The sequence below is a fragment of the Amblyomma maculatum genome, chromosome 5 (genome assembly GCF_055883805.1).
Source record: "Amblyomma maculatum isolate TAMU_Amacu chromosome 5, ASM5588380v1, whole genome shotgun sequence".
In the NCBI taxonomy this organism is placed as follows: domain Eukaryota; kingdom Metazoa; phylum Arthropoda; class Arachnida; order Ixodida; family Ixodidae; genus Amblyomma; species Amblyomma maculatum.
Genome location: NC_139348.1, coordinates 100,505,298 through 100,530,116, shown reverse-complemented (window position 1 = coordinate 100,530,116; position 24,819 = coordinate 100,505,298). Strand labels below are relative to the sequence as shown.

Genomic DNA, 24,819 nt, shown 5'->3' with positions numbered 1-24,819 from the left:
TCAAAGAAACTAACTTCCACACCTTGGCAAGCTGTGATATTTAGAGTGCAATACAGCGAATTTTATTTATTTATTTGAGGCATTCTTTCAGACACAGTTGGCCTCGGATGACAGGGTAAAAGCAAGATAATCTCTGCCTGATGAGGGCCCTGTCACCCATACAAAGGAGGGCAAGCACAAGGATGGATTAAATGGTTATACACGTGCTAATGAAAACATAATTTTAAGCCGCCTTTACATGAACAACCTTCGCAAAATAAGATATATTATTGGATGTCACAAAAAAATCATCGTTCGCGTATGTGTACACTCGAACAATAGCTGCCATTGAATAGGCAACCAGGGAGGCACTTTACGTCAAAACGTATGACATTTTATTATTTTCGTCAGCTGCCTTGTATACATATGGGCAGTGGCACTCCGCGAACAAACTTGCTTACTAGGAAGCGTCACACCAGGGGCCGCACCAGCACCCTCTGCTTTGTTCACGCTGCACGCGTCTGAAGCGCGATGTGATCAGTGGGTCCGAACATGGCGCACGCCGTAGCAGACGACTCGTTATCTTCACGCCAGCGGGTGCATTGAAGCACCGTAGACAGGTGAGCCATATGGAACCTCTAGGCGGGTCCGACGTACCTGGCCCACGCAGAGAGGCGTGGACGGACCCAGTTGTCGATCGGTAGGCTGTCTGCTGGTGCTGGCTATCTTCTGTACAACTGGTCAGGTAGCCTGGCCTACAAAGCGCTCAGGGTACAAGCCGCCCCCTAAGCGGGAGAATGACGGGCTAGCGTGCTTGGAATACAAAGTGTGCCGTGTGCAGCACGCAAGGCAGAAACCAGTGGCGCGAAAGATTGTGTCGTTACTTTCAGGATAAAGGGGTTTAATTGAAAAGAGGTGGTTGTTCCATATTCGGTGGCCGCATACCAGTACAAGCAACAAGTGCTCATCAGTACTCGCTGCCAGCTTTCGCCATGGGTGGCGTGTCGGTTGGGCCCTCTGTGCGTTTGCTTCAGAGCAAGCACGAGGCCAAATTTGATCATTAAACGGATACAGTTTGAGGGCAAGCCACTTTCACTAACTGCAGAAAACGACGCCAGGTATTTCAAAGAACATAGACAGTATTCGGAATAATAAAAGTTTCGAAGCATTGCCTTGATGTTCGCAATAAACTAAGGATTCATAAAACGTATATGTAGTTACTAGTAAAACCAAGCATAACCGCGCTTACGCTATTGAAACAGTACAAGGATAGGTGAACCTTAAAAACGTTTCTTCTATCTCCAACCGATATTGTGGTACTGCATATTAGAGGCTGTCTTGTGTCTATCAGAGCATGTTCTTTACTACGAAATGCACTATCAATACCTCACAATGTTTAAATTTCTCTTCATAATCATAGCCTCCCAGGAAGCAGTTTACAGGGAAACGCGCCTGTTCGCACAACGAGAGAATGCGCACAATATCTGCACTCAGTAGCGAAGGCACCTTAGACGCCCATAGGTTCAAAACATGGTGGCTCATGCATGGCCACCCCGGCGCTCTTCGTATGCTGAGGGACAAATCAATTTTGGGACAGTGAATAACGTCACACTACGTGCATGTTATTAACGCGAATTATAAAGAGGTCTTTTTCCGGATTCACTTTGCCGTGTTTATGATGCCGTCCTTCTCAAGAGGGCCTTTCAGCGCTGGCCAAATACTTTGCCATGCATTTGGGCTTGGATCCTGCTAATCGAGAGCAGTTCAGTCAAACAAATGTTGCTTCCAAAGAAGAGAGCAAACCTGCACCTCTTCCTGAGAAGCAGACTCAACACACATTACAAAGTTTGCGCAGATGCATTGCTCGCGTAACTGCTCAGTTCGCAATAGGGTCTCGAACAACTATGGCTCTTATACATTCGTCCTTATTATATCAAAACCACACAAATTAAAAGATAGAGCGTACAAATTAAATTTGCAGCAAAGCCAGCACCGTCCCACATGTATGAGTACCGGCATAAACAGACTGCTGATGCAGAGGAGAGCTCAGTGTTTAAGTTCAGGGGGGAAAACAAGATTAATCTGGCAACAACGCTATAGCCCTCACTGCTGCACGGCGCGCAGGTCGTTAGCACGCCACAATTTTCTTTTCAAGCGCCAAACGTATGAAAGCAAAGAAAACCCTGTCATAGCGGCAGAACAAGAATTAGCGTTGGCCACACGTGGAACGAGAAGTAGACGGGCTATCAATACTAGAAAGCATCCTATCAAATAGCAATGACTAAGAAGCACTTGCATAGAAGACGAAAACTTCTAAAAAGTCAGGTTCATTTTGAGTTTAGGCAGTCGAGCTTACATCGGACCATTCGCGGGAACACCGACGCAGATAGCCTGAAAGCAGCGATAAAAAAAACTGCTTCGTTGTCTGCTTCGCATGCATTTGTATATTTACAGCTTATTTATTGGAGCGTTTTTCTCGCCACATCATGGGTATGCTGCAGTCGCCTTACACCGCTTTTGGTCAACCTTTGCCAGTATTTTGCTTCCGCCATGTAATGGAAGCAAGATGGCAGATTATGATAACGGACGGGCACATCAACGACATTGTGGGAGTTCGGCTGCGGATGCAGCTGTGATTATTTCCATGACGACCGAGAAAGAGAGAGCGAGAGATTAGTGCGCTTAGCGAAAGCTTTGAACAGCAGTTCTTGAAGCGACCTTGGAAGCTAGCGCATGCAAGCTGCAATGCCTCACGGAAGTTTGCGGTATACTCTCGTGGGCTTCTCTCAAGAACTTGACTGGAGACCCCTCACCTTTATTAGGCCTCTTCCTTCCAATCGCATATGCAGTGCTTGCGGATTGGTGCATAAGAGAGCAGCCTTGCTTCCCTGCATGCACTTGCTGTGTGAATTGTGCTATGAAAAATGCTCCGAAAACGGCGTTCACGCTTGTCCGCTGGACGGCTGCGAGTGTCAGGATGAAGATGACGTCGACTGGAAGGACTTTTCTGCGGACCAGCTGCTGAGGAGAGAGGCAAGTGGGAAAGGAAATTGAACTTGATTAAGCCTCTATCTCTCATTTTCTAGAGTCTCAGTTTTGAGATTACGAAAATTAATCGATCAGCAGTTACACGTTTCGCATCTGGAATATAGACATACGAGTCGGCAGTGAGCGTATATCCTCTGTAGTAGGGTGACGTCTCTTTTTTTAAAGAAACAGTTCTGTAGGTTTTTACAATAATTAAGTCTGTACCTGAAGAAGGATTTGAAATTTAAAGTTAACCTAAAGAATTCGGAGACGAATCCTGACCGCGACGGCCACTTTTTGATGCAGGCGAAATTTAAGCACCTGTATATTTTGCAACGTTAGTCTCAAACGAGGAATTCCAGGTGGTCGCAATTTTTTTAATCACCTAATACAGCCTCCTACATACACTTATTCATTTCGGGACGTCGAACCCAAACGCAGACGCAAGTAATAAGTCCAAAGCACTATTGTTGCTACCTGCACACTATTTAAATCGAAACGTTTTTCCGGCCCGCGAGAACCCTGCCCTGAATAATTTCGAGTCAAGAGGATTCGGCACTGGTGATATAGGTTGCGCTTTGCAGGTTGTCGAGCACTTTCAATATAGGGTATATTGTAGGCGAAGGAACGCTTTTACGTTGAGCCCCGTCGCGGGGGGGAGGGGGGGGGGCAGTGGTTAAAGCACTCGGCTACTGTGCCCAAAGGTGAGAGATCGAATCCCTTCAGCGGTGGCCGGTTTTCGATAGAGACGAATGCTGAGCGCCCATGTGGTGTGCGATGTCAGTCATGTAAATAACCCCAGGCGATCAAAATTCCCATAGCCCTCCACTTGCAGTTGTCCATAGCTTGAGTCGCTTTGGGGCGTTAAACCCCATAAAGCGAACCATCCTCGTATCATGAATGCAAATTGCACTATGCAGCTTGAAGTTAAGACGTGTGGAGCCTCTTGAGGTAGGAAGATACTATCGCGAAAAAAAAAAATGAACGCGGCCGATGGTGAGAGTAGCATTATGCACAATCAATTCAGCCTTGCGCCCGCGGGCTCACTCGAGCATGCCTGCTCATCTCCGATATATTTTGGCTGCCGCTTGCCAAGCTGGTGCTGTTGGTCGGAGCCGACGTAGCGACTAAGATATGTTCTAGCTGGCTGACGACATTGCGTCGGGTGCGTGTTCGGAGCGTTGCTAGTGACTGAGCATTCTGAGTGCTTAACTTATTCCAGCAGACATCATACGCCAAACGTTGAAAAGAGCTCAGTGGGTGGCCTGTAAAGCAGGGGTAACAATTTTGCGTTTTTGCCTGACTGCTTTCGTTCTCATGGTTTTATTATGTCTTGAAGCTCTGTACACACGGAAGCGTTGAGAGCCCTGAGAACAGATATCATTTGCCTGTGCTGTCTCGCAGCTCTTCAGCTGTTTCGCCATTTTGTCAGCGCGCCTAAAATGTCATTCTATGGGGCCCTTTAGGCTACTTTGTTCTTGTGCAACGTTTTCAGCAAGGAGCAGGGGCAGGCAGTCCCCTTCAGTCGGGACACTTCGAAGTCGGGCACGCTCCGTTCACGAAAGCACCACGTGATTCACGGCTCGTTTGCCTACATTTAATAGGTTACACGCCTGCAAGAAGATACAAATGCGCATGGCGTCGCTCTGAATGAACTACGCCAGGGTTCGCATTGTCTGCTGCAGCAGAAAAAAACGGGCATGTACTGTAAGGGGAAAGGAGAAAGAGAGACTGCAGCAGCCCCTGGCTATGACGTCACTGTGACGTAGCTTTCTAACAAAATGGAAGCCAGGATCGGTCAGCAAGTGGTACGCGGAATTCGAAAATCAAATTTGAGCAACTGCAGCCAGGGCTAAAGCCTCGCTACCCGGGAGATTTCAGCGCCAAGAACAGCTGTGACTATTGAAAGCTTCGGATCGTCTATTGACAGCCAATGCATATCGAGTTGGGCGCGGATCAATCGTCTTGCGGGCCAACGCTTGACCGGGCTGACTGCGTAGAAAAGAACATGCTCCAAGGTTCTAATTTTTCTTATGTAAAAAGTAGCTGCTTCGCACTAAGGATAGAATATGCATTCACGCTTTACTTTGATAACGGCCATAGGAGCCCTAAGATAAAATAATTTGAAACAAAAATTCATTGTTAACAATAAAAGCATGTGAAAGTTAGACTTTATGCACTCATGAAAAATTTTCGAGATAACGATGACATATTCTAATTTAGCATTTGAGACACGAAGGTGCACAGCACTGGTAAACAAGCTACGCTCACGATAGTGAAAGGTTCCCAGAGGGCGTTTCGAGTTTACGTTCGTAAAAGATTTCAATAAGCTGCGTGCCACACCTGAGGGAAACCGACCACACGTCTCCTGCCACATGGTGGTGTTCAGAGTGTTTTGTTTTAATACACATAGCTTGCTCAAGTAGCGATACAGTGGTTAGGGCACTCGACTGCTTTGCACAAGAATGCCGGATCGAATCCCGGCAACGGCGTCTCTTATAGCCTGAGTCGCTTTGGGAGTTTAAACCTAAAAACAAGAAAAATGAAATCCAAATAATTTCTTTCTCGCAAAAGAGTATGTATGCAAAATTTGTACTTGAGGATCAGGTGCATTTCGTTGCATCTCAGAGGGAGGTTATTTAGAAAGAGCCGATCGAATTGTTTTCTGTACGTCTTCGCTAAGTGCTTGGTCGTTTTCCCGTAACACGCAGAAAACATACAAAATGAGAAACCCGCAAGTGACGGTAATTCTTCCACCGCCGAATAGTAGCGCTTCCAAACATGTTTGAACGAAGTATGTGCTGTTGCCGTCTCGAAGCCATCGGCGGACGGCACTACGAGCATAGCACAGTCTCATTTAATACGTCAACCCAGTCGCCCGAGACACTGCGTGCGCTATTATTTGCTTTATAACTAAAGGCACGCCACCGATAGCCATTTCAGAAATCTTTACTGAGCTCTTTTGAACGAAAACACACAAAAAAAGCGAAAACTGAAAACTGTGAGTCACGTAGGTGATGTTGCTGCCTCCGTTTTGTTTGTATTATTTTGCTGTCCGTTTAACTGACTGGCGGTGGCTTATCTCAGTGCGGTTAGCGGCCACTTTTCGTTTATTGAAAACGCGCAGATGGGAGTGCTCCTATATGGCTGCGAAAGAGTGGTAGTGACATAGTAATACGTCGAGTGCCTTATACGATTAACACAAGAGCCGACGTCCACTGCTCACCACCCATGGCTCGAAATTCGGTTATTGTTCTATCAGGAATGCGATGCTATCTTCGCACAACGGGCTCAGGAAACGGCGTCGAATTAGAAAGGCTTCCTTCACCCGCATGATGTGACTAAAGTGACATCATCAAAGTCTCGACCTACCTTCCAAGAACCTTGGCCTGGGAATGAAATTTGCCAGGTTACGAGTTTCACGAGCGAGCTACTTCGCCAGCACATTGCAATTCCCGAATGTCCAGGGATCCATCGGAGGAAGGCGGGGCAGGGCTACACCGCAACAAGTGCGGCCTCGAGCTCCGTGGACAAATGAGGTGTGAGAGGTTTAGATTGAATGACATGGATAGCCGCCTGGCAGTGAGTGTATATAATTTACTGAGGCACAGGTAGGAAAGAAGGGAATTGAATGGCATGAATGATGGAGAGGACCTTAAGCGAGATAATATCCGGAGGGTCGAGAAAGGAGCCGCTAGTGTGAGTGACAGGGGTAGATAGACGAGGTTGAAAGTGTACCTGGTTTCCGGACCCGCGAGGAGCCACATAAGAGGCAAGAAAGTACGCTGAAATATGCTGAAGTATGAGGAAAAGATCCTGTGCAGATACGCGGGGACGAAAACCAATGAGGGTACGAGGGAGCGAGTTCGAAGCCTCCGAATTCCAACTAAGCCTAGTGCGTGCCATTCTTTCCAATGTCTTGCCGATACATGAGGTCAGAGAAATGGGCCGGAGATTGGAAAGGGCTTGGAGGCTTACCGGGTTTAGGAATGAGAGAAATACGTGAGAAAGTCCAGGACGATGGTAGAGAGACTTCTTTCCAGGCGATGCTACAGAGGTTGAGAAGGTTCACTTTTGCGTTACCGGAAGATTGTGAACAGCGGAGTAAGAGATTCCGTCTTCACCGGGAGCCGACCGAGTGGCTTTAGCAAAAAGTGCCGAGGGGCATTGAAGTCATTGCTTTCACAGCCTGCATATTCAGGGTAAAGGGGGGACAAATGGGGTGGGAGATAAAGATATGCAAGAGTTGCGAATACTTCATCGGGATACTTTGTGGCTAGGGCTATAGCAAGAGTCGGGGTAGGGGCAGGAGAGTACGAAGCAGGCTTCGAAAAAGACACCAGGTTGATTTCTGCTGGAGCGCAGTGTCAAGATTGTTGCATAGTGTATGCCATCATATCGCCTCGCAACTTTGAAAGGGAGGTCTGCAATTGGAGGTAGCGGGGTTGCAGCCTGACAGCTCGGAGGAGCCTTTTGCGATGCTTCCATAGCTTGATAAGATGGGGGTCAGGATCAGAAGTGGGAGATGCAGTGGTCTCCGTGCGAGTAGAGGATGAAGTCGCTTGTAAAAGCGCATTAGTCTCCTCATCATAGGACGCGAAGGAGGCAGAGGAGAGAAGATAGTGAAAGGCGTGCCAGTCGGTATGTCGAACGCGCTGCTTTCGTGTGGGTATCCGGAGAGGAACAGAGATGGAAATAATGTAGTGGTCACCGAGAAGGGTATTGTCAGTGGCTGACCACTGAGGTGATATATAGGACCAGAGAAGTAAGTGAAGTTAGGGATTGTGTTGCGGGTGGAGTATGTGCTCGCACTAGTGGGTACTCCGGGGGGTGATGAGGAGGGTGAAGTGAGCTTGCTGGGCCATAGAGTGGAGTAAGTTGCCGGCAAGAAAGGTGTGCGGATAACCCCATAGTGTGTGCCGGGCATTAAAGTTTCCGCAGAGAAGTGTAGCCGTATGAGAGGGCAATGTGTCAAGAAATTTACCTAGGATCGTGAAGTCTGTGGCGTGAGTGGGGGGGGGGGGGTTGTAGAAGGACAACAGTGCCAGGCTAAGGTTAGCCTGAGGACTGAGGAAGATAGTAGAGGGTGCCTACCAGGTAGCATTGGAGCGATGATTGAATATCAAGGGCTGCTACCGAGAAGTCACGGTGAACGTAGATAAAAGATAGGGGGTTAGTAGCTATACAGGGAAATTCTCGGTATCCAGGAACGTTAGCGGAGTAGCGAGTTTCCTGGAAAAGTATGTGGGGCTGAGAGGGGAGAGAAATAAGGTTCTGGTGTAATGGAGTGCGGGTAGTATTATGATTGTGGTAGTTCCACTGAACTATATTGAGTTCCTCCATGTTGACATCTAACTAATTTGTTGGCGATGTGGCAAGCCATTGCGTTTCTTTGGAAGAGGGGGAAGAGAACCCGTGATGGTTTGCAAGGAAGTAGGAAAGGTGGAGAGCAAATTAAGAATGCATTAGAACTGAACGTTGACGTGAGTATTCAAGCGATTGAGTTTGGCAATAATTTGGGTGATAGCCTTCTCATGCTGTTGGAGGCGGCGGTCAAAGTCATACTGGTGTTTGAGACAATCTGCGACAATATGCGCTATGTTCGAAAATTTGGAATCGATTGTACTGAGAAGCTGATCCATGCGAGCCTCAAGAGCGTCCAGGTGGTGATCAATACGGTCGAGATCTTGTTTGAGGGGGCCAATGGCCACTTCCAAATTAGTCACACGGAGATGAGGGTATGAAAGCGTTGTTCAATAAGGGAAGGAAAGAGGACGCGTGGGAAACGAGTGACTGTGGAGATTATTGGAGAGAGTAACAAGGCTTTGCAATCGGACGCGTCGGAGATTGACGAGATGGATTGCACACGACTCTGTGCTGAAGCAGGGAAGGTGCCTGTGCTACTGCTGCGTAGGAGCCTGGAGGGTAATAGAACGCGGGCTCTGCAAGAGGAGGACAGCCATAGTTTATAGAGGGCTGCGGAGGAGCCCAGTGATTGGCCTTGCGAAGGTTGACACGATGTTGGTAGGCGTTCTTGGCACACTTTTTATTTTTATGATTATAGTAAGGGCAAATAGGGGCGACTGTAGCATGCTCCTGACAGTGCCGGCACCAGGGCCTTGTGCAATCGTGGACAGACGGTGGCGGGGAGATGGGAGAAGTGCAATTGATGCCATTAACAGTGGCACTAGAGCACTGATGTTTGCAGTGGCCAATCTCCAAGCAGCGCGTACACGTAGGAACGCGGGGTTTGTGAGGGCGGCATCGAAATGCTGCTCGCCGAAGGTAAACAGTGCAGCGATGACAGTACCAGCAAAATAGATTAGTACCGTTTCAGTGGACCACATAAGGCGCGCGGTTATGATATCGGATGTGTAGGTCTCCAGATCCTTCATGAAATCAGCGGTGAAGAGGTCGCGTTCGACATCATGAATGACATGGAGGCAGCAAAGAGGAGGTTTGACAGGGTATGGATGGACTTTTACGAGCTCGCCGGAGAGGTTGATGCAGGTGATATGCAATAGAAGGTTGGCGGTGAGGTCAGAGGTTTTGTTTTCAGAAGGACCAGGTTCAGCACTGGCTTGGTCTCGAAGGTGAAGTTTTTACTGGAGCGTTCAGAGAGGTTGGCAGCGTGGATTATAATTTCAACCAGTTCATGAATAAATAATATTCATTGGGCATGCCAATTAAGGACGCTTGATAAAATATAAGCAATAATGTCTGCATAAGACTCTCACAAACGACCCGTTAAGTTCTCTCAAGAGGCCCAAGCACATTACCTCACATGGCACCTTAAAATCCACACACCAGTTCCCGCTAGAAAACACTTCGTGTACAGTGTAATACATGCGGAAAAGGGAAGTTGGCACAGCTCAGAAGAATCAGATGAATCTACCTCCTCATGCACACCAAAACATTGCCATTTTAGTCTAGTGAGCTTTACTGAAAGAGCTCCAATTCTTCCTCTAGGACACAGTACAATCCTTCGAAATGAATTATTTGGTAAAATGCTGTAGCTTCGTTCATTATCCCATTGGCATCTCCTAAACATTTGTCCGTCCTTCCAAAGATCATGATATCAGATCAGCTGATAGACTGGGTCTGCGCATTAGCCATGGTGATTGGACTTCTGAACTGATAAGGATACCTCTCCCATACGCATCTCCTTTCAATGTCAATAAAAATTTTGCTCTTCCTTCTTGACGGGAGAAATTAACTTGGCATTACACGGGGCTGGCTTTGGCAAATGATGCTGGCTATTACATAAATGCCGGAAGGCCCTTTATAACAGGGTCCAAAACATACTACGAGAAATAAGGGAGGAAAACTTTCTTGTTTTTTGCTTGGACTCATGAGAGGCCTTACGTACTGATGGGGTCGACTCAGACCTCCTTCGTCCGCTGAGTACGTTATTGAGCCCATCAGCAAAGAAATCAAGGGAAAGGAAGCAACAGCAGCCACTGAAAGAAAGTAATGCATAGGTAGTTTTATTTTTGTGTTACTCATTTTGGCATTTATGCAAAGTGCGACTTACCCTTAAGAATGTTCGCCAGCACCACCCTCCTCCGTAGCGATGGACGTAAGCTGTGTTCTGAAATCAAACAGCGCTGCGTAGGAACTTGATGTAGCGTTAGGGAGATGACTGTGTAATAACCCTCTTAAGTTACCTAGAACATTAACACAATCAGATTTGAAGCTCCGATGAGCTTATCAGCAAAAAAAGAAATGAACGAATAACGAGGGCCTTCAATTCTTACATAAACCCGGCATGACAGTCCCCTCGACACTACGCGCTGAGTGCACCGGTCTTTTTAGCGGCCGCAATATATGTGCACCCTATTAGGTGCTGAAAATTCTGTATCCTTGCTTGCAAGCAAAGCCGTCAAAGCTGCGTGTTTGGAAAGGTATGGACTTATGAAGTGTAGATTTCAGGGCCCATGCATCGCGTGATTTTGGCATGCGATAGAAACGTCTGTTGTTGCCCTTTAGCGCAAGGACCACTTTGTGTTCACTGTGGTTGTACGAAATGTATTGCGAGTGCACTTCAGATAGGCTGCTCGTGAATATGGCTGTAACTTTGACAGGCAGACAAGGGAAAGTGAAAAGCCACACAAAACAACTTTGAGATTTTTCAGTTGATTCGGGCTATACGACCCCAGGGCAAGGCAGGTTCAGTGAATGCCACAAATGTTGCAACACTTACTTTCCAGTTCTTTGTCGCTAATATTTGACACATAATTTCCCGTTCAATTTACCGACTTCTGTGACCAAAATTTAAAAAAAGGAACCGCAAACCCTGAATACGATTGAGCAGACGCATCCTTGTAAGCAGTGGCGAAATGCTGGAATAATTACATTGCTCACAAACAGCTTATATCAAAATACTAAGGATTTGTGCACTAATAATTGCAATTCCTGCAAATGCAAAGCGTCTAAACATGTACAAAAACGCTAGGTTTTTTAGTTGTCTTATCAAATACTCAGACCGCATAGATTACGATCTCATGTTATACCTAAAAAAAAAAGAAATTGTCGAGTCACAAATGCGCCTTCTAGCAAACGTTGCCATATTAATTATAAGAGAAGGAATTTCGCGGCTGAAAGCTGTAATAACGAATTAATACGCTTAACGCTAGCCTTAATAGTGTTCGTGATAGCATCTTTAGAACCGCTTTGTCATGCTATGAGTGCGTTTTATTGTGTGGGTTAATTTATTTATGTATTGTTACTCATGCGCACCACAAGCCGTTACCTTGACGCCCCTTTCGCATGCCTGCTACTAAGTACTCAAGAGAGAAAAAAAATAGTGAAAAAAAAAGACCGGACGAGCATGCGGACACATACAGGCGCTATCCGACAGAAGCCACGATATAGAAGATCGAATTGAAGAATAAACTCTTGGTGTTTTCTCGGTTTTCCTTGCTTAAGTGTTCGTTAACACAGGCTTCGTACAGCTAGCAAAGGAACCTCTTTCCTAAATATAAACGTACTTTCGCTGCTTTAGTCGAAAAGCCTGGGAGCCTTTCGTCTTAGTCTTAGGCACGACCGCATTCCGACATTATTCGAGGCGACGAACTTTCATCTTTCTGCAGAGTACCCATGTGAGCAAGTAATAAACTTATTGCTAACATTTCTGGTAATTGCTAGTGAAAAACGTAGATGAGCTCAGACGTACAGAAATAAAGCACTCGCGTGTTCCGAAAAAAAGAGCTGTACGCGTGTAAACAATTTATTTCTCGACGCTCTCGAAACTAGTTTGACTGATCACCGTCATGCTCTTCATCGCGTCTGCTTCCGGGTAAAGGCCTCGGCCCTACCACTTCTGTCCACCCATCCTGTGTTAGCTCCTGCCACCTAATTCCCTGTAACTTCCCAATATCATCTAGCTACCTTCCTTTCTTCGACCCCTGACACTTTTGTCTTAATGCTCATAGAACTCCTACTGTTTCACTTTATGACATATAGTTCGCTTATCTCCGCCTTACAGTTCATTATTGTGCCATGCAATACATTTCAGGTAGAATTCGCTGAATCGCATTGGTTCCCTTCACCGTCATGCTCTTTTTTTTTTAAAAGCCGAGAAATGAGCACGGAAATCTTTCCAAATAACGCAGGATAGCTGAACCTAGTTGCTAAAAAGACAGAAATTTTCAATTTGTATGCTTTTCTGTAATGTTGCCTACTCGCATCTAATCACTTTCACGTTCGTGCTTTAGGCATAAAACACTTCTCCTGTTTTCCCAACGATCACAAAGAGGAGGAAGAGCTCTAATGAATGCGGCAGGTATTTACTCAGGTAGCCCGAGCTATCAGGTGTTTTACAGTTTGTTTGAAAACCTTAAATATCATTCTCACGTGAGCAAATATGACATGAAGCGGAAAATAGAAGCTTGTCTTATCATGGGCATATACGGGACAAATATTTCTTTCGATTGTTTAAAACTATAGTGAGGAGATCAGGGCTCAGAGCACCAAGATGTGTTTGTCTCTAAACGGCTCTCTTTATCCACGCAGGTCAAATGCTGGAACGCAGACGGAGGCTGCAAGACTGTGTTGGCCGCTTCAGCCATCTCCCGGCATTTTCTGAATGAATGTGGACATCACAGTGTTTCCTGTCCTAAGTGCACTGCTACTGTCCTCTTCAGTGACTTGTGTTCACATCTAAGATCAGGCTGTCCGACAAACGTGATGCCCCCTGAATCAGAAGCCGAAGTATATTCAAGGGGCGAAGAACGCGTGTCTTGTTTTACTCCTTTTCGAGCATCATTAGAAACGCAGACGGCAGAAATGAAGCCCTTTCTTCAGCGAACAGCTACTGACACTACCTTGCGTGGCGACCAGCAAAAGGAACTTTCTCAAGATGTAAACAATGTCATTGAAAATCTCATGCACGAACTTTCCGCTCAAAGTCAACCCAATCGAGAAATTCTGACAAAAGGCTCGTGCGACTTCGTCGGATGCAACCAAAAAGTTGAAGAATGTTTGACAGTATTGAGCGATACAGTTAACAGTCTTCTGGAAAGAATGCGCAAAGCAGCGGAAACGGTTACTGGTCAGCTTGCCATTGAAACAGAAGCAGCTCAAGAGCTCTCATTACAGCTGATGGCAATCATCAAATCTCATGCTAAGGACCTCACTCAAATACCAGCGGTGGAAGTAAGAGAACTCTTAGCACTGCCACAACTGCACCTAACTAAATGCATTTTCAAAGTAGCTGGTGTCAAAGCACTTCAGGACAAAGCTTTGAAGGAAGGCAGAGCTGCGTTTTGTAGCAAAGCAATGTACTTACGTGGGTACTGCATATCACCTGGAATTCTCCTCAGAAAATGCGAGGGTTCTCTCAAACTCTTCGCAAGCTTGAAAATATACGAGGGAAACATGGACGACTATGTTAAATGGCCGTTTGACCACAAAATCAGGCTGAGTGTCCTGCACCCAAAAGATGGCTCCGTGCGAGCGCTAGAGTTCGCGACGACTTCCTCTTTAAAATTTTATCAAAGACCAACATCACCCTGCAACCCAGGTGCCGTATTTGTGAAAAGTTCGCTTTACTTGAGCGATCTGGTGCATGATGGTCACGTGGAAAACGACATGCTTCATATCAAGTGGAAGTTAGTGCCTTGAATTCTTCTTACATACATGATTTCGTTTCTTGCTGAAGCATTCGTTTATTAAGGTAACCCTAGTCGCTCAGTTTTGGCCGTAATCGCGCAAATCAAACATTAGCCCGGGAAATATATAAATGACTTCTGTTTTGGAGCTATCTAGATAGGCTTTAATGCCTTCCGCATACGGACGTTGTTATGACGTACTGGTGCTGACCACGAAGTGCCAGGTCTACTCTCAAAGGCAGTTGCTACACTTAGTTGAAGACTATCGAAAGAGATGTGCAGTCTAATGTTCGGAATGGTAAGGAATTCATTTTACTTGAAGGTACTCACGACTAGCCGAAAAAATGCCTACTTTAGTGTTAACACAGATGCAGCGTTGGAACTCGGAGATTTGCTAGTAGATGCATTTTCCTTTTGTGCCCTGTCTTCCATTGTGTCAGTGCTCTTTTGAACTAACACTGCTGGTAAATGATATTTCCATAACGCACGAAGAGGCTCTTGAAAGCCTGCAGGACGTCATCGTAGAACGTGGTATGGTCGTCTATCAACCCGATGGTAGGCTTAACATCTTCTGCGATATCACTCTCTAAGCATCATTGCGCGGAGTCGCCATTTGATACGCTTTGAAGCAATGCCGTTAGGTACTCAGAATTGAACGAAAGATGCCTTCTACCGAAACTTGTAAAGCAGGACTTTTAAATTTTTTGTAAATGAGGCGCAATGTTCGCTTAGTTCTTTAAAAAAAGGTCGGCTGTAGAACTTTGTATAAGCCATTCATTATGAAGTGAAGGATAGTCACGCGTTCCCGAAACGTCCCCCATACTCATTTTACTTCAAGGTCTTCTTTTACGAAGTACCATATGTATCACCTTTCCTTCTATGAAAAAGCACAGGAGGCGCACGCAAAGAGCTACATTGCATAAGCCTTTGGATTCCTATACACGATTCTTTTCAATTGACGCAGCTCTGTGACAAATGTAGCTCGTTAATACCCCTCAACACCATAATGTCTCACAATTTGCGCTAATCGCAAAACAATTACATGATTGCAAACTGCTCAAGCTTCTAAGATCATCTAATGCAAGTTTTCACCAATTACCGCAAAATAATGTTTTGTTTAGCAATACATGCCGACATCTTTTATTTGAGATAAAGACCTACTTATTTTTACAGCTCACGTAGCGGTTCACGAAGCCATTTTTTTAGCTTGCTGCTTGTAAAAACCTGAGGGTGGCTGGCGTTAGACGCATACAAAGTCATTATATTCACCATTTTTTATGTTATTTTTTTGTGGCGCAAACTGTCACCACATCAAGCTGAGTAATCCTACGTTGAACTTTTGTATTCTTTTGTTGAACCAAATGTGCAGAAATGGTGTGGCAATTATCAAAGTGTGCCATTGGGGTAAGCTGGCAGAACAGTAATGTCTGTCCCATGTCACCATGGACGCCTTCTGTGGTCTTATGCTTTTGTTTTGTATTGGATATAAAAAGGCTCCAATAAATGCGACCTTCTTGGTCATACCCCCCATACCCCACATTGTCATTTGACTCTAAGGCCCTCTGGTTCTGCTGTACTTGGAGGTTGTTCGTACTGTATGCTGCCTGCCGAAACGTATGGTATTCGGAGGCCTTAAATTCAACACGCCTTTGTTAGGGTTGAAGGTTGAAGACTGAGCTGGATTTCTGGTTTTGACGATTTAGTGCACTCTTAGTCACAATAGCCCTAAGAAGCTCAGCTGGTTAAATAAATCTGACTGCCGCCAATGGCTGTGGTCGTTTGAGTACCAATTCCTTAATAAAGCAGTATATCCCCTCAACACCTAGCCAGCTCTAATGGCTTCTAATATGCTGTCGTATTGAAAGCGTTTTTACTTTAGCATAATTAGAAGAAATCTACAAGCTTGATGTGACTGATGACTTCCTTGAGCACGCAGGCTGATGCTCTTGTATGGTCACCTTTGAAGTGGCCAACGGAGTCGCACGTGCATAGGCCACTACCGCGCATGAGCCGTAACCATAGTAACTAGCGGCGCGATTACACCATAGAAACATATTTACGTAAAGAGCGGACACTCCCAAGTACTGGTGGCATTGCTTAGATCATTTTGCGTGTTACAAGCAAAGTGATAAGGCTATATGTCTGCGGCTGTTCGCAGAAGTTGATAAAGATTATAATAGTTCACGTCAGTATTACCTAGAGCCTACCGTACAAGAATGATTTGGAAATGACAAGCAACGAGTTAAGTAAAACAGGTGCTTGCAAACCGGCCAAGGTGCTTGCATCGTTCATACACAGCAAGGAACAGCCTTCACAAAACGATTTGAAGTGCACAATATACTGTTCGAGCAACGCCATTCAAAACGATTAGGCTACGATACGGGCCAGCCGCAGGTATCAAATTGTGGTTTAAAGGGTAGGTGTTGCAAGGGAAATTTGGAAAATTATGCTTTGGAAGTGCAGCGCACATGCTCTTTCTATAAGACGGTGCAAGAACAAACGGATAAATTAATCATAAATCTCCTTCGTGGCTAATATTTAGTTTTACGCGTGCAAAACACGTTCACACAATAACAAACAATTTCCTAAGATGTCCTAGCTCAAGAAACAGCAAAATTATTTCTACAAGTAAAAGAAAACTTACCGGGAAAATGAGGTGGCGCTTAAGAAAGCGCGCTGAGGTGGGTTACACAGGCAGGACATGACCGGCGCAACACCAACGTCTATATAGCAACGGAACGCTTGGACACAATCCGGTCGACGTATGATGGGCTGTTGTGATGGCTCGTGCACGTGCACGAGGCCGCGAAAAGGCTCGAGTGTCTGCCCTGTACGTATGTTTCTCTATGGTTTCACAGGCGTTCCGCCGCTGCGCCACGCCGGTCTCCGCCGCTGCGCTGACTTGTGACGACGTGCCTCGTTATGCACCCTCACTACGCATGTGCAAATCTCCAGACTGACACCATATGATCACGTGAATAACTGCGAAGCTGTAATATAAGCCTGGGCGTATGTGCTTGCTAGTTAGATGCCCCATGGTCGAAGATACGGACAATGAGCGCAAGCGCAGTGTGCCACATCTTTGGGTACTGCGAGAAGCTGCCTTGTACGGCCCGGGCATCATCGCTTAGCGGGAGGATGACCAACAGCAGCATGCAAATGAAACGTGAAAGGATAATCGTGCGTCCGAGAATCTGTAAGAGCGATAAGAACGTTTCGCCAGCGGCAGGCGTCAAGACGCGGAGCGCCAAAGACTGCGAGCTGAGCTTTCGATACGTGTATTCTGGCCTAGCTGAGCTAAGCCACTGCTGAAATGCTTCTTTATGTGACTACATAAGTTTGAGCAGAAAGTTTCCTTTCTTTTTGGAGGTAATACTTTCTTTGAAAAGGCTGGATCTCGCATTTTGTGGAACTAAATGACAAAAGAAGCCTATTGTATTTTTGTCTACAAAGGAGCATTTGTCCCTGACATCAATATATTTTCATTCGGCAGAGAAACACTGTAGAGGGTTCCACTGGGCTATGATTCTGTACTTAATTTTCTCAAAAGAATGTTTCATAGATTCTCGCTGGAATCTGCGAATAATGGACAGTGAAATCAGCGACTTATTGTAAAGATTGGTTAGTTTTTTACGTATATGGAGTGTTTCTGCAGCTCCGTGCTGCCAGTTTTGGCCAATATTGGGACAAAGGTGAGTGCTGTGAGGTAGCAATGCTGATAATCGATTTTCTGAAAATTCCTTTTTGGCACAGTTAGGTTTTTCAATAATGCATTACTAACTAGACACTCATCGCACTCTATTAGATTTCATCCCTTCAGAACTTCTCCAATTAGGCGCCTGGTTGAAAAAAAAGGAGAATGGAAGCCGTTTGTTGGAGTGACCGTTTTAATGTTTAGAATGAAAAAAAAAACAAAAACAAAGCCACTTTATTTCGATGCTGTGGCTGAAAAGACTTGCCGATTAACAATTCTGCCACTCTTAGCGAACTTGCTGTGACGACAATCAACCGTGTGTTCGCACAGTGAAATTCTCTGTCCCCCGTGGGACAAAGAGGGAAGCCCGGCGGGTCTAATAAAGTAGCCGAGACAGTGTAGCACTATAAAGGGGTCGGCCTGCAGCCCGCTCCCACTCTGCGGATGCAGCCTCTTCGCTCGCAACCTGGGGACGGGAACAAAGGGAAGGATTAAGACTGTAAACACTCGGATTCAATTTATTTTACTCGTAGTAATACGGAGCATGCTGGCTAGCGAAAGCAAATCAAAGGTCTCCACGGAAGGCTATGAAGAAACGACTTCCGACTCAGGTGGAAAAGGGTACACCATCGGTTGAGAACGCTCAGATCTCTCTTGTATGCAGCAATCTTCGAGACATTTTTAAGGAGTTTATTGAGGTGGGCGTGGTCGGCAGCATTGTGACAGTAGGGATGCTCACCGCCTATTAGCGGCGAGGTGAGGCGGCTCTGCACGAAGCAGAAAGGACGAAAACTGTCGGAAGACTGAACAAAATTTATTTATGGCCAAGGTACAAGAAGCACGTATACATAATTGCAGTTTTTTGTTTTGATGTATTTGTCTTTTGTCTAAAAATGTATGCTTTCAAAAGATATTTAACTCTATGTTCGGCGATCTTATAGATAAATTGCGATACAATGGTATGCATGGCCCACATTTAGAATGATTTAAATCTTACCTTAGTAAGCCTTCACAGTATATAAGCATTAACAATCCCCAATCATAATCGAAGAAATTTGATTCAGGTGTTCCTAACGCAGTATTGTGTCCACGTTTATTTATATATATTAATGACAGCAGAATTGACCCTCGAGCCAAATTTGTAATATACGCAGAAGAAACAACGATATTATTCTCTTACGACACGTGCTGAGAGCTAGAAAATTCGCAACTAGGCAAGGGCAAATATTTTTAATAATAATGAAGCAAAGACCAAAGCGATCATTTTCCGCTAAGTATCGAGTAGCTCCGCAATAGATAAGACTTGATGTGAACAATAACCCTTAGTTCAATTAGTATCGATATTTAGAACACTAGGTACAACGGTTCCCAAAACCTTGCCTTGGGAGGCACATTTGGATCACATCATAATCATCATCATCAGCCTGACTATATCCACTGCAGGGGGAAGGCCTCTCCTATATTCCTCCAGTTAACTCGGTCCTGTGCTAGCTGCATTCACTTCACCCCTGCGAACTTCTTAACCTCATACAGCCACCTAACTTTCTGCCGCCCCCTGCTACTCTTTCCTTCCGTTGGAATCCAGTTTGTTACACAAGCGACCATCGGTTATCCTTTCTTTGCGCTACATGTCCTGCCCATGCCCATTTCTTCTTCTTGATTTCCACTAGAATGTCAGTGACTTGAGGTATTTCTCTGACCCACTCTACACGTTTTCTATCTCTTAATGTTACCCCTACCATTTTTCGTTCCATAGCCCTCTGCGTAGTCCTCAACTCAGGTAGAACCCTTTTTGTTAGCCTCTACGTTTCCGCCCCTTATGTAAGTAGAGGTAAGATGTAACTGTTGTATACTTTCCTCTTGAGCGATACCGATAAGCTGCTAGTCATAATCTGGGAGTGCTTGCCAAATGCGCTCCATCCCATTCTTATTCCTCTTGTTATTACCCAGTGCTTCGCTACCGGCTGTTCCTGCTGTTCCTTCCCAAGGCTATTGAGCATTACCTTAGTTTTCTGCATATTGATTTTAAAGTCGACCTTTCTACTTTTCCTGCATAGGTCATCACTCATTCTTTGCAGTTCATCATCTGAGTTACTTAGCAAGCCAAAGTCATCAGCAAATCACAAATTACAGAGGTATTCTCCCTCTACATTTATCCCTAACTTCTCCTATTCCAAGTCTCCGAATACTTCTTCTAAGCAAGCTGTGAATAGTACTGGGGAGATCGTGTCCCCTTGCGTAACACTTTTCTTTATAGGAATTTTGTTTCTTTATGCAGAAATAAAGTTGCTGTGCAGCCACTCTATATATCTTTCAGCACTTTGACGTACGGCTCGTCTACCCCCTGATTTCGCAATGCCTGCATCACCGCTGAGGTTTCTACTTAGTCAAATGCTTTTTCGTATCCAATGAATGCTATATAAAAGGGCTGCTTATATTCCTAGCATTTTTTTCTATCACCAGGTTAATGGTATGGATATAATCGATAGTGGATAGCGTTCTTCCATGGTTCCGGCACCATCGATGACATCAGGCATTGCGTATACAGGGGGCCAGTTTTTCTAGCGCAATATCCTACCCGTCCTTCAACAAATCTATAATTATCTGATTCTCTCCAGCTGCTTTCCCCCTTTACATAGCTTTTAATGCTTGCCTAACTTCGTCCTTCGTCACTGGTGGAGCGTCTCACTGCATTTCCCTACAGTCAATTTCATTATTGTCCTGACTTCTTTGTCTACTGTAGAGATCAGTATTGACTGTTTTGACTATCTTGTCCATATTCGTGATTAGATTGCCCGCCTTGTCCCTTAGCGCATACATCTGATTTTTTTCTATGTCCAATTTCTTCTTCAACGCTTTAAGGCTTCCCCCGTTCTTTACAGCATACGGAATTTTCTCCATGTTATACTTCCTTATATCGGCCACTTTGCGCTTATTGATTAACTTTGATATCTCTGCCAATTCTATCTGGTCTGTTGGATTAGAAACTTTCAACCTTTGGCGTTTCTTAATCACATCCTTTGTCTCCTTAGACAACTTATCGACATCATCTCTAACTATCCTGCCGCCTACTTCTACAGCGCACTGAGTAAGGATATCTCTGAAATTATTGTTCATTGCTTCTTGGATAATGTTGTCACCCTCGCATAGAGCTACATATCTATTCTGTAGCGAGATCCTGAACTCTTCTGCCCTCCTCCTCAGCGCTAATTCGCTGATGAACTTCTTTCTTACTATACTGTTTCGTTCCCTTTTCACATTTAGACCAATGCGAAACCTTACCATCCTCTGGTTACTGCATCGCACCTTCCTAATTACCTCTACGTCCTGCACAGTTGCGGGGTTAGAAAACATTATGAAGTCAATTTCATTTGTAGTCTCCCCGTTAGGGCTTTTCCATGTCCACTTCCGGTTCTTCCGTTTGCTGAAGAAGCTGTCCATGATTCTTAAGTTATTTTGCTCTGCAAAATAACTCCCTCCTACTGTTCCTAGAACCAATGCTATAGTCACCCACTGCCTGGCCCCCTGCGTCTTTTTTCCCTACCTAGGCATTGAAGTCGCCCATTAGTACAGTGCACTGCGTCTTTCCTTTCCGCATTACCAAATTCTACATCTTCATATAAGTTTTCAACTGCCTGGTCATCATGACTGCATGTAGGTGCGTAGGTCTGTACAACCTTCAGTTTATAGCACTATTAAGCCTAATTATGAGATCTGCCACCCTCTCATTATTGCTATAAAATTCGTCTATATACTTACTCACAAGAAAACCTACCCCTAGTTCTCGATTCTCCGGTAAACCTCGATAACACAGCACATGTCTGTTCTTCAGTAGAGTATATGCCTCATTCGGCCTCCTAACCTCACTAAGCTCTATTGCATCCAATTTCGAACCCTCTAGTTACTCTAACAGCACTGCCAAACTAGCTGCACTGGCTGGAGTTCTAGCGTTAAACGTCACCAGGGTCAGTTTCCAATGACGGCCTGTGCAGCGGGAGCCAGAGATTCTTAGCACCCCCCGCTGCTTCACAGGTCTGACCGCTGCCGTGGTCAGATGATTCGCAGACGCTGGTGACTCAGGGCTGGGGTTTTGTAGGACTAATCATGGGAGGTTGTGGCCAATTACTGCACCAGGGTGGCCAATTCCTGTTCTGGTGAGGGAGTGCGGTTCCGGAGGTGTTAATCAGCATCAGGTCGCACCCTAAACCTGTTGATGCAATTACATCGACACGCGGATGTTTTTCCTTTTTTTTTTTTTATCGAGCGAAGAATTGCGCGGAACCGGGATTCAATCTACGATCCTCTTGCATGCGAGACGGATGTTCTACCTCTACGCAACCGCTCAGTTTGCGTTCAATATTGACAGCTGTGCATTGTAAAAATCCTGACGCAGAGGGGAACGCGACAAATAGAAATGAATATCGACTTTCGCTTTTTGAATGTGCGCGACGAGAAAGAGGCCCAGTACAATTTAAATATAAAATCTAAAGTATATGTATCCGTCTTATTTATATTCGTTTTGACGAAGAGGACTCCAATAAAGTCGAGGATGGAAGGTAAGGGACAGGCTTCTTTTCTGATGCATTCCAATTCGCTTATAAACGCATTCTTCGGGAGCTTCATCTATCAGGTGTCACACCGTGTAATGATTTGGAGTAGCCAACCGGCGTCATCATCCTTTTTCTCACCATACTGTATTCTGCACGTGAGAGGAGACTACTGCATACAATCCTCTCAGCCGAACAGTGATATTTTAGGTGGTGCCCACAAACTAAGTTATGACATTTCTAGCCTATTGTCGTATGTACAAAATGGAAAGCGACTCATTATCGTAGCAGGCATGAGTGAGTGGAATTTCGCCTTTTAGTTGATACTTTATAAATAGCCATTTTATACTGGGGAAATTGAACTTCTTTGCGTGCCACGTTTTTTATTTACATCAAAGGCAGTAAAAGTCTCCCTTATCCAGCCACGCAAACTTCCCTGATTTCTTTCTTTTTACCGAAGTGTTATTCATACGGCAAATAATAGCGCATTTTCAGGTGCAGGCTCATTCAGAGGTCCTGACTGCTGTACGGGATCGCTTATCCCGCTCTGGCGCCAACACCAACAAAGAGCTCAGCCTCGGATCCTGTGCTTTCTTCATCGGCAGAGCGACGCTTTGGGCACTCGCTTACGACGTATGTCTCGGTATTTTTATAAAAGCGTGTTTGGCACTGGGAGCCTGGGGCAGAGCCCGTCTTCAACTGTGTCCGCCCGAACTGTCAATCATCGGTTGTGTGGTATCTTGTATCGTGAATGGCCAACTCGATGGGTATCTCATATCTGGGCCAACACTAAAACGTGTCTCTCTGGGACTCCGAAATTGGACAGAATGTAACTAAAATATTTGTCTAACTTATATCGAATACGACGAATTGAGAGGTGATGCCCTAACCTTCATGAGTCACATCTGAAATTTGACCTCCGTGGAGCCACAAAATTTGCCTTCATCCTAATTTTAATACACTGTTGTCTAACCAAAGTTGAGTATGGCCACCTCAGTGCTTACTTTCCAATCTATGTGCTGTGCGCCCTAAATTCGGCCCTTCTGGACCTCCGAAATTTGACCTTGTCCGATGTTTTTAACAAAGTTAATGTTTAAAGTAATTTCAGTATGTTCGCTTGAACAGTGGCTCTCAAATTTGGAAGGGCCATTTCGATAATTTGGTCCCTTGACCTCCATAATTTGACTTCGTTCGAGTTTGATCAGAAGAAATGGCAAATACGTTTGTGAATGAAGTTACTTATGAAGTTTACTCCTGAATATGTCTAAGCGAATCATAGGCAGAAAAATGCGCTAGAAATTTATCCAGCTTACAAATTGGAACATGAAACCTTTGGTGCCTCAATGCTGCCTAAACGGAGCTGAAATAGACGTAACGCGCTTCACGTATTTGCTAAAATGTAAACAGAATTGTGAGTGATTGCGTAGTGCACAGGCCAAACTATATTTGAGTTGCCCAGAACTACTGCAATGGGCATAATTTTATACTATGTTTCGTATTGCGGTGGGTTTTTTCTGCACAATATAGATGTATAAGTACGTAAAACATGTGGCGAAAAAATGTTTATATATAAATCACTATTTTGATTACATAAAAACAAGGAAAAATCAAGCACATACCGTTTTATTCACATAAAACAGGAAGAAATGAAAACTAAACGTTCTTTATCAGGGAATAAATAAACGGCCCTACAGGGACATTTCGTCTAAACGCTTGAAAACACTTAAATAGGTACGAGTGGAAATGTCTAATTTCTTGCAGATATATCGATAGATGTGAAAGGTTGTCTTGATCGCCGATTACAACATTCTATGAATTACTTGATATATATTAGTTTTCATCGAGCAATCACCGCATCTAAGTGTCACCGAATATGCTTCTTTCTCAAAGATGCTCATTGGAAGGCCTGCGCCACGCACCACTATGTAGAGCATCTCCATTGTATTCTTTCAATAAATCTTATAAATATTGTGAAGAGAACATGCTGCGAGTGAACGTAATGTCCCTCAAAGCGCGAGACGCGGGCGCACGGACTAAAAGTATAGAGTGCTGATTGCTGCCTCGCTCTAACTTTTCAGATTATCATCGAAATGTGCGAAACCTATAGGGATACTTATATTTCTTTTTAAAAGATGATGAGATATCGTGCGTGCTCACTACATCACACTTTTACTTTATTTCGCTTTCCTACACCCGCCACAGTCCTCATCAATCTAACTAATCCACTCTAATCTCCTTAATCTCTCCTAATCGCCTTAAGCCAGTTATCCCACCTAAATAACCCTAGTCATCCTTAATCTAACTTAAGCCAATATATTCCACCTAAGTCCAATTTAATCCACCATACGTCTACTATAAATCCATCCACTCTATATCCAAATATTCTATTATATTTTGCATTCATCCAATCGAATATACTCTAATTACCTTTATCTAAAACAATCCTGTCTAATCTAGCGGT

General features: G+C 44.8%; 1 protein-coding gene across 1 annotated transcript; it reads left to right on the top strand.

The window, feature by feature from the left end:
* The first annotated feature begins 2,658 nt into the window (after positions 1–2,658).
* LOC146189027 (TNF receptor-associated factor 6-B-like) lies at positions 2,659–14,130 on the top strand. The gene is made up of 2 exons (XM_084603197.1): positions 2,659–3,012; positions 13,021–14,130. Exons 1-2 carry the CDS (start codon positions 2,725–2,727, stop codon positions 14,128–14,130), a joined length of 1,398 nt encoding a protein of 465 aa, XP_084459323.1. The 5' UTR covers positions 2,659–2,724.
* Positions 14,131–24,819: the final 10,689 nt, after the last annotated feature.

Bases quoted from the DNA above. Each gene is read 5' to 3' on its own strand.
- LOC146189027 (XM_084603197.1), top strand. From the start codon at position 2,725: ATGCCTCACGGAAGTTTGCGGTATACTCTCGTGGGCTTCTCTCAAGAA. The intron at 3,013-13,020 runs GCAAGTGGGAAA...TTATCCACGCAG, and splicing joins ACCAGCTGCTGAGGAGAGAG to GTCAAATGCTGGAACGCAGA.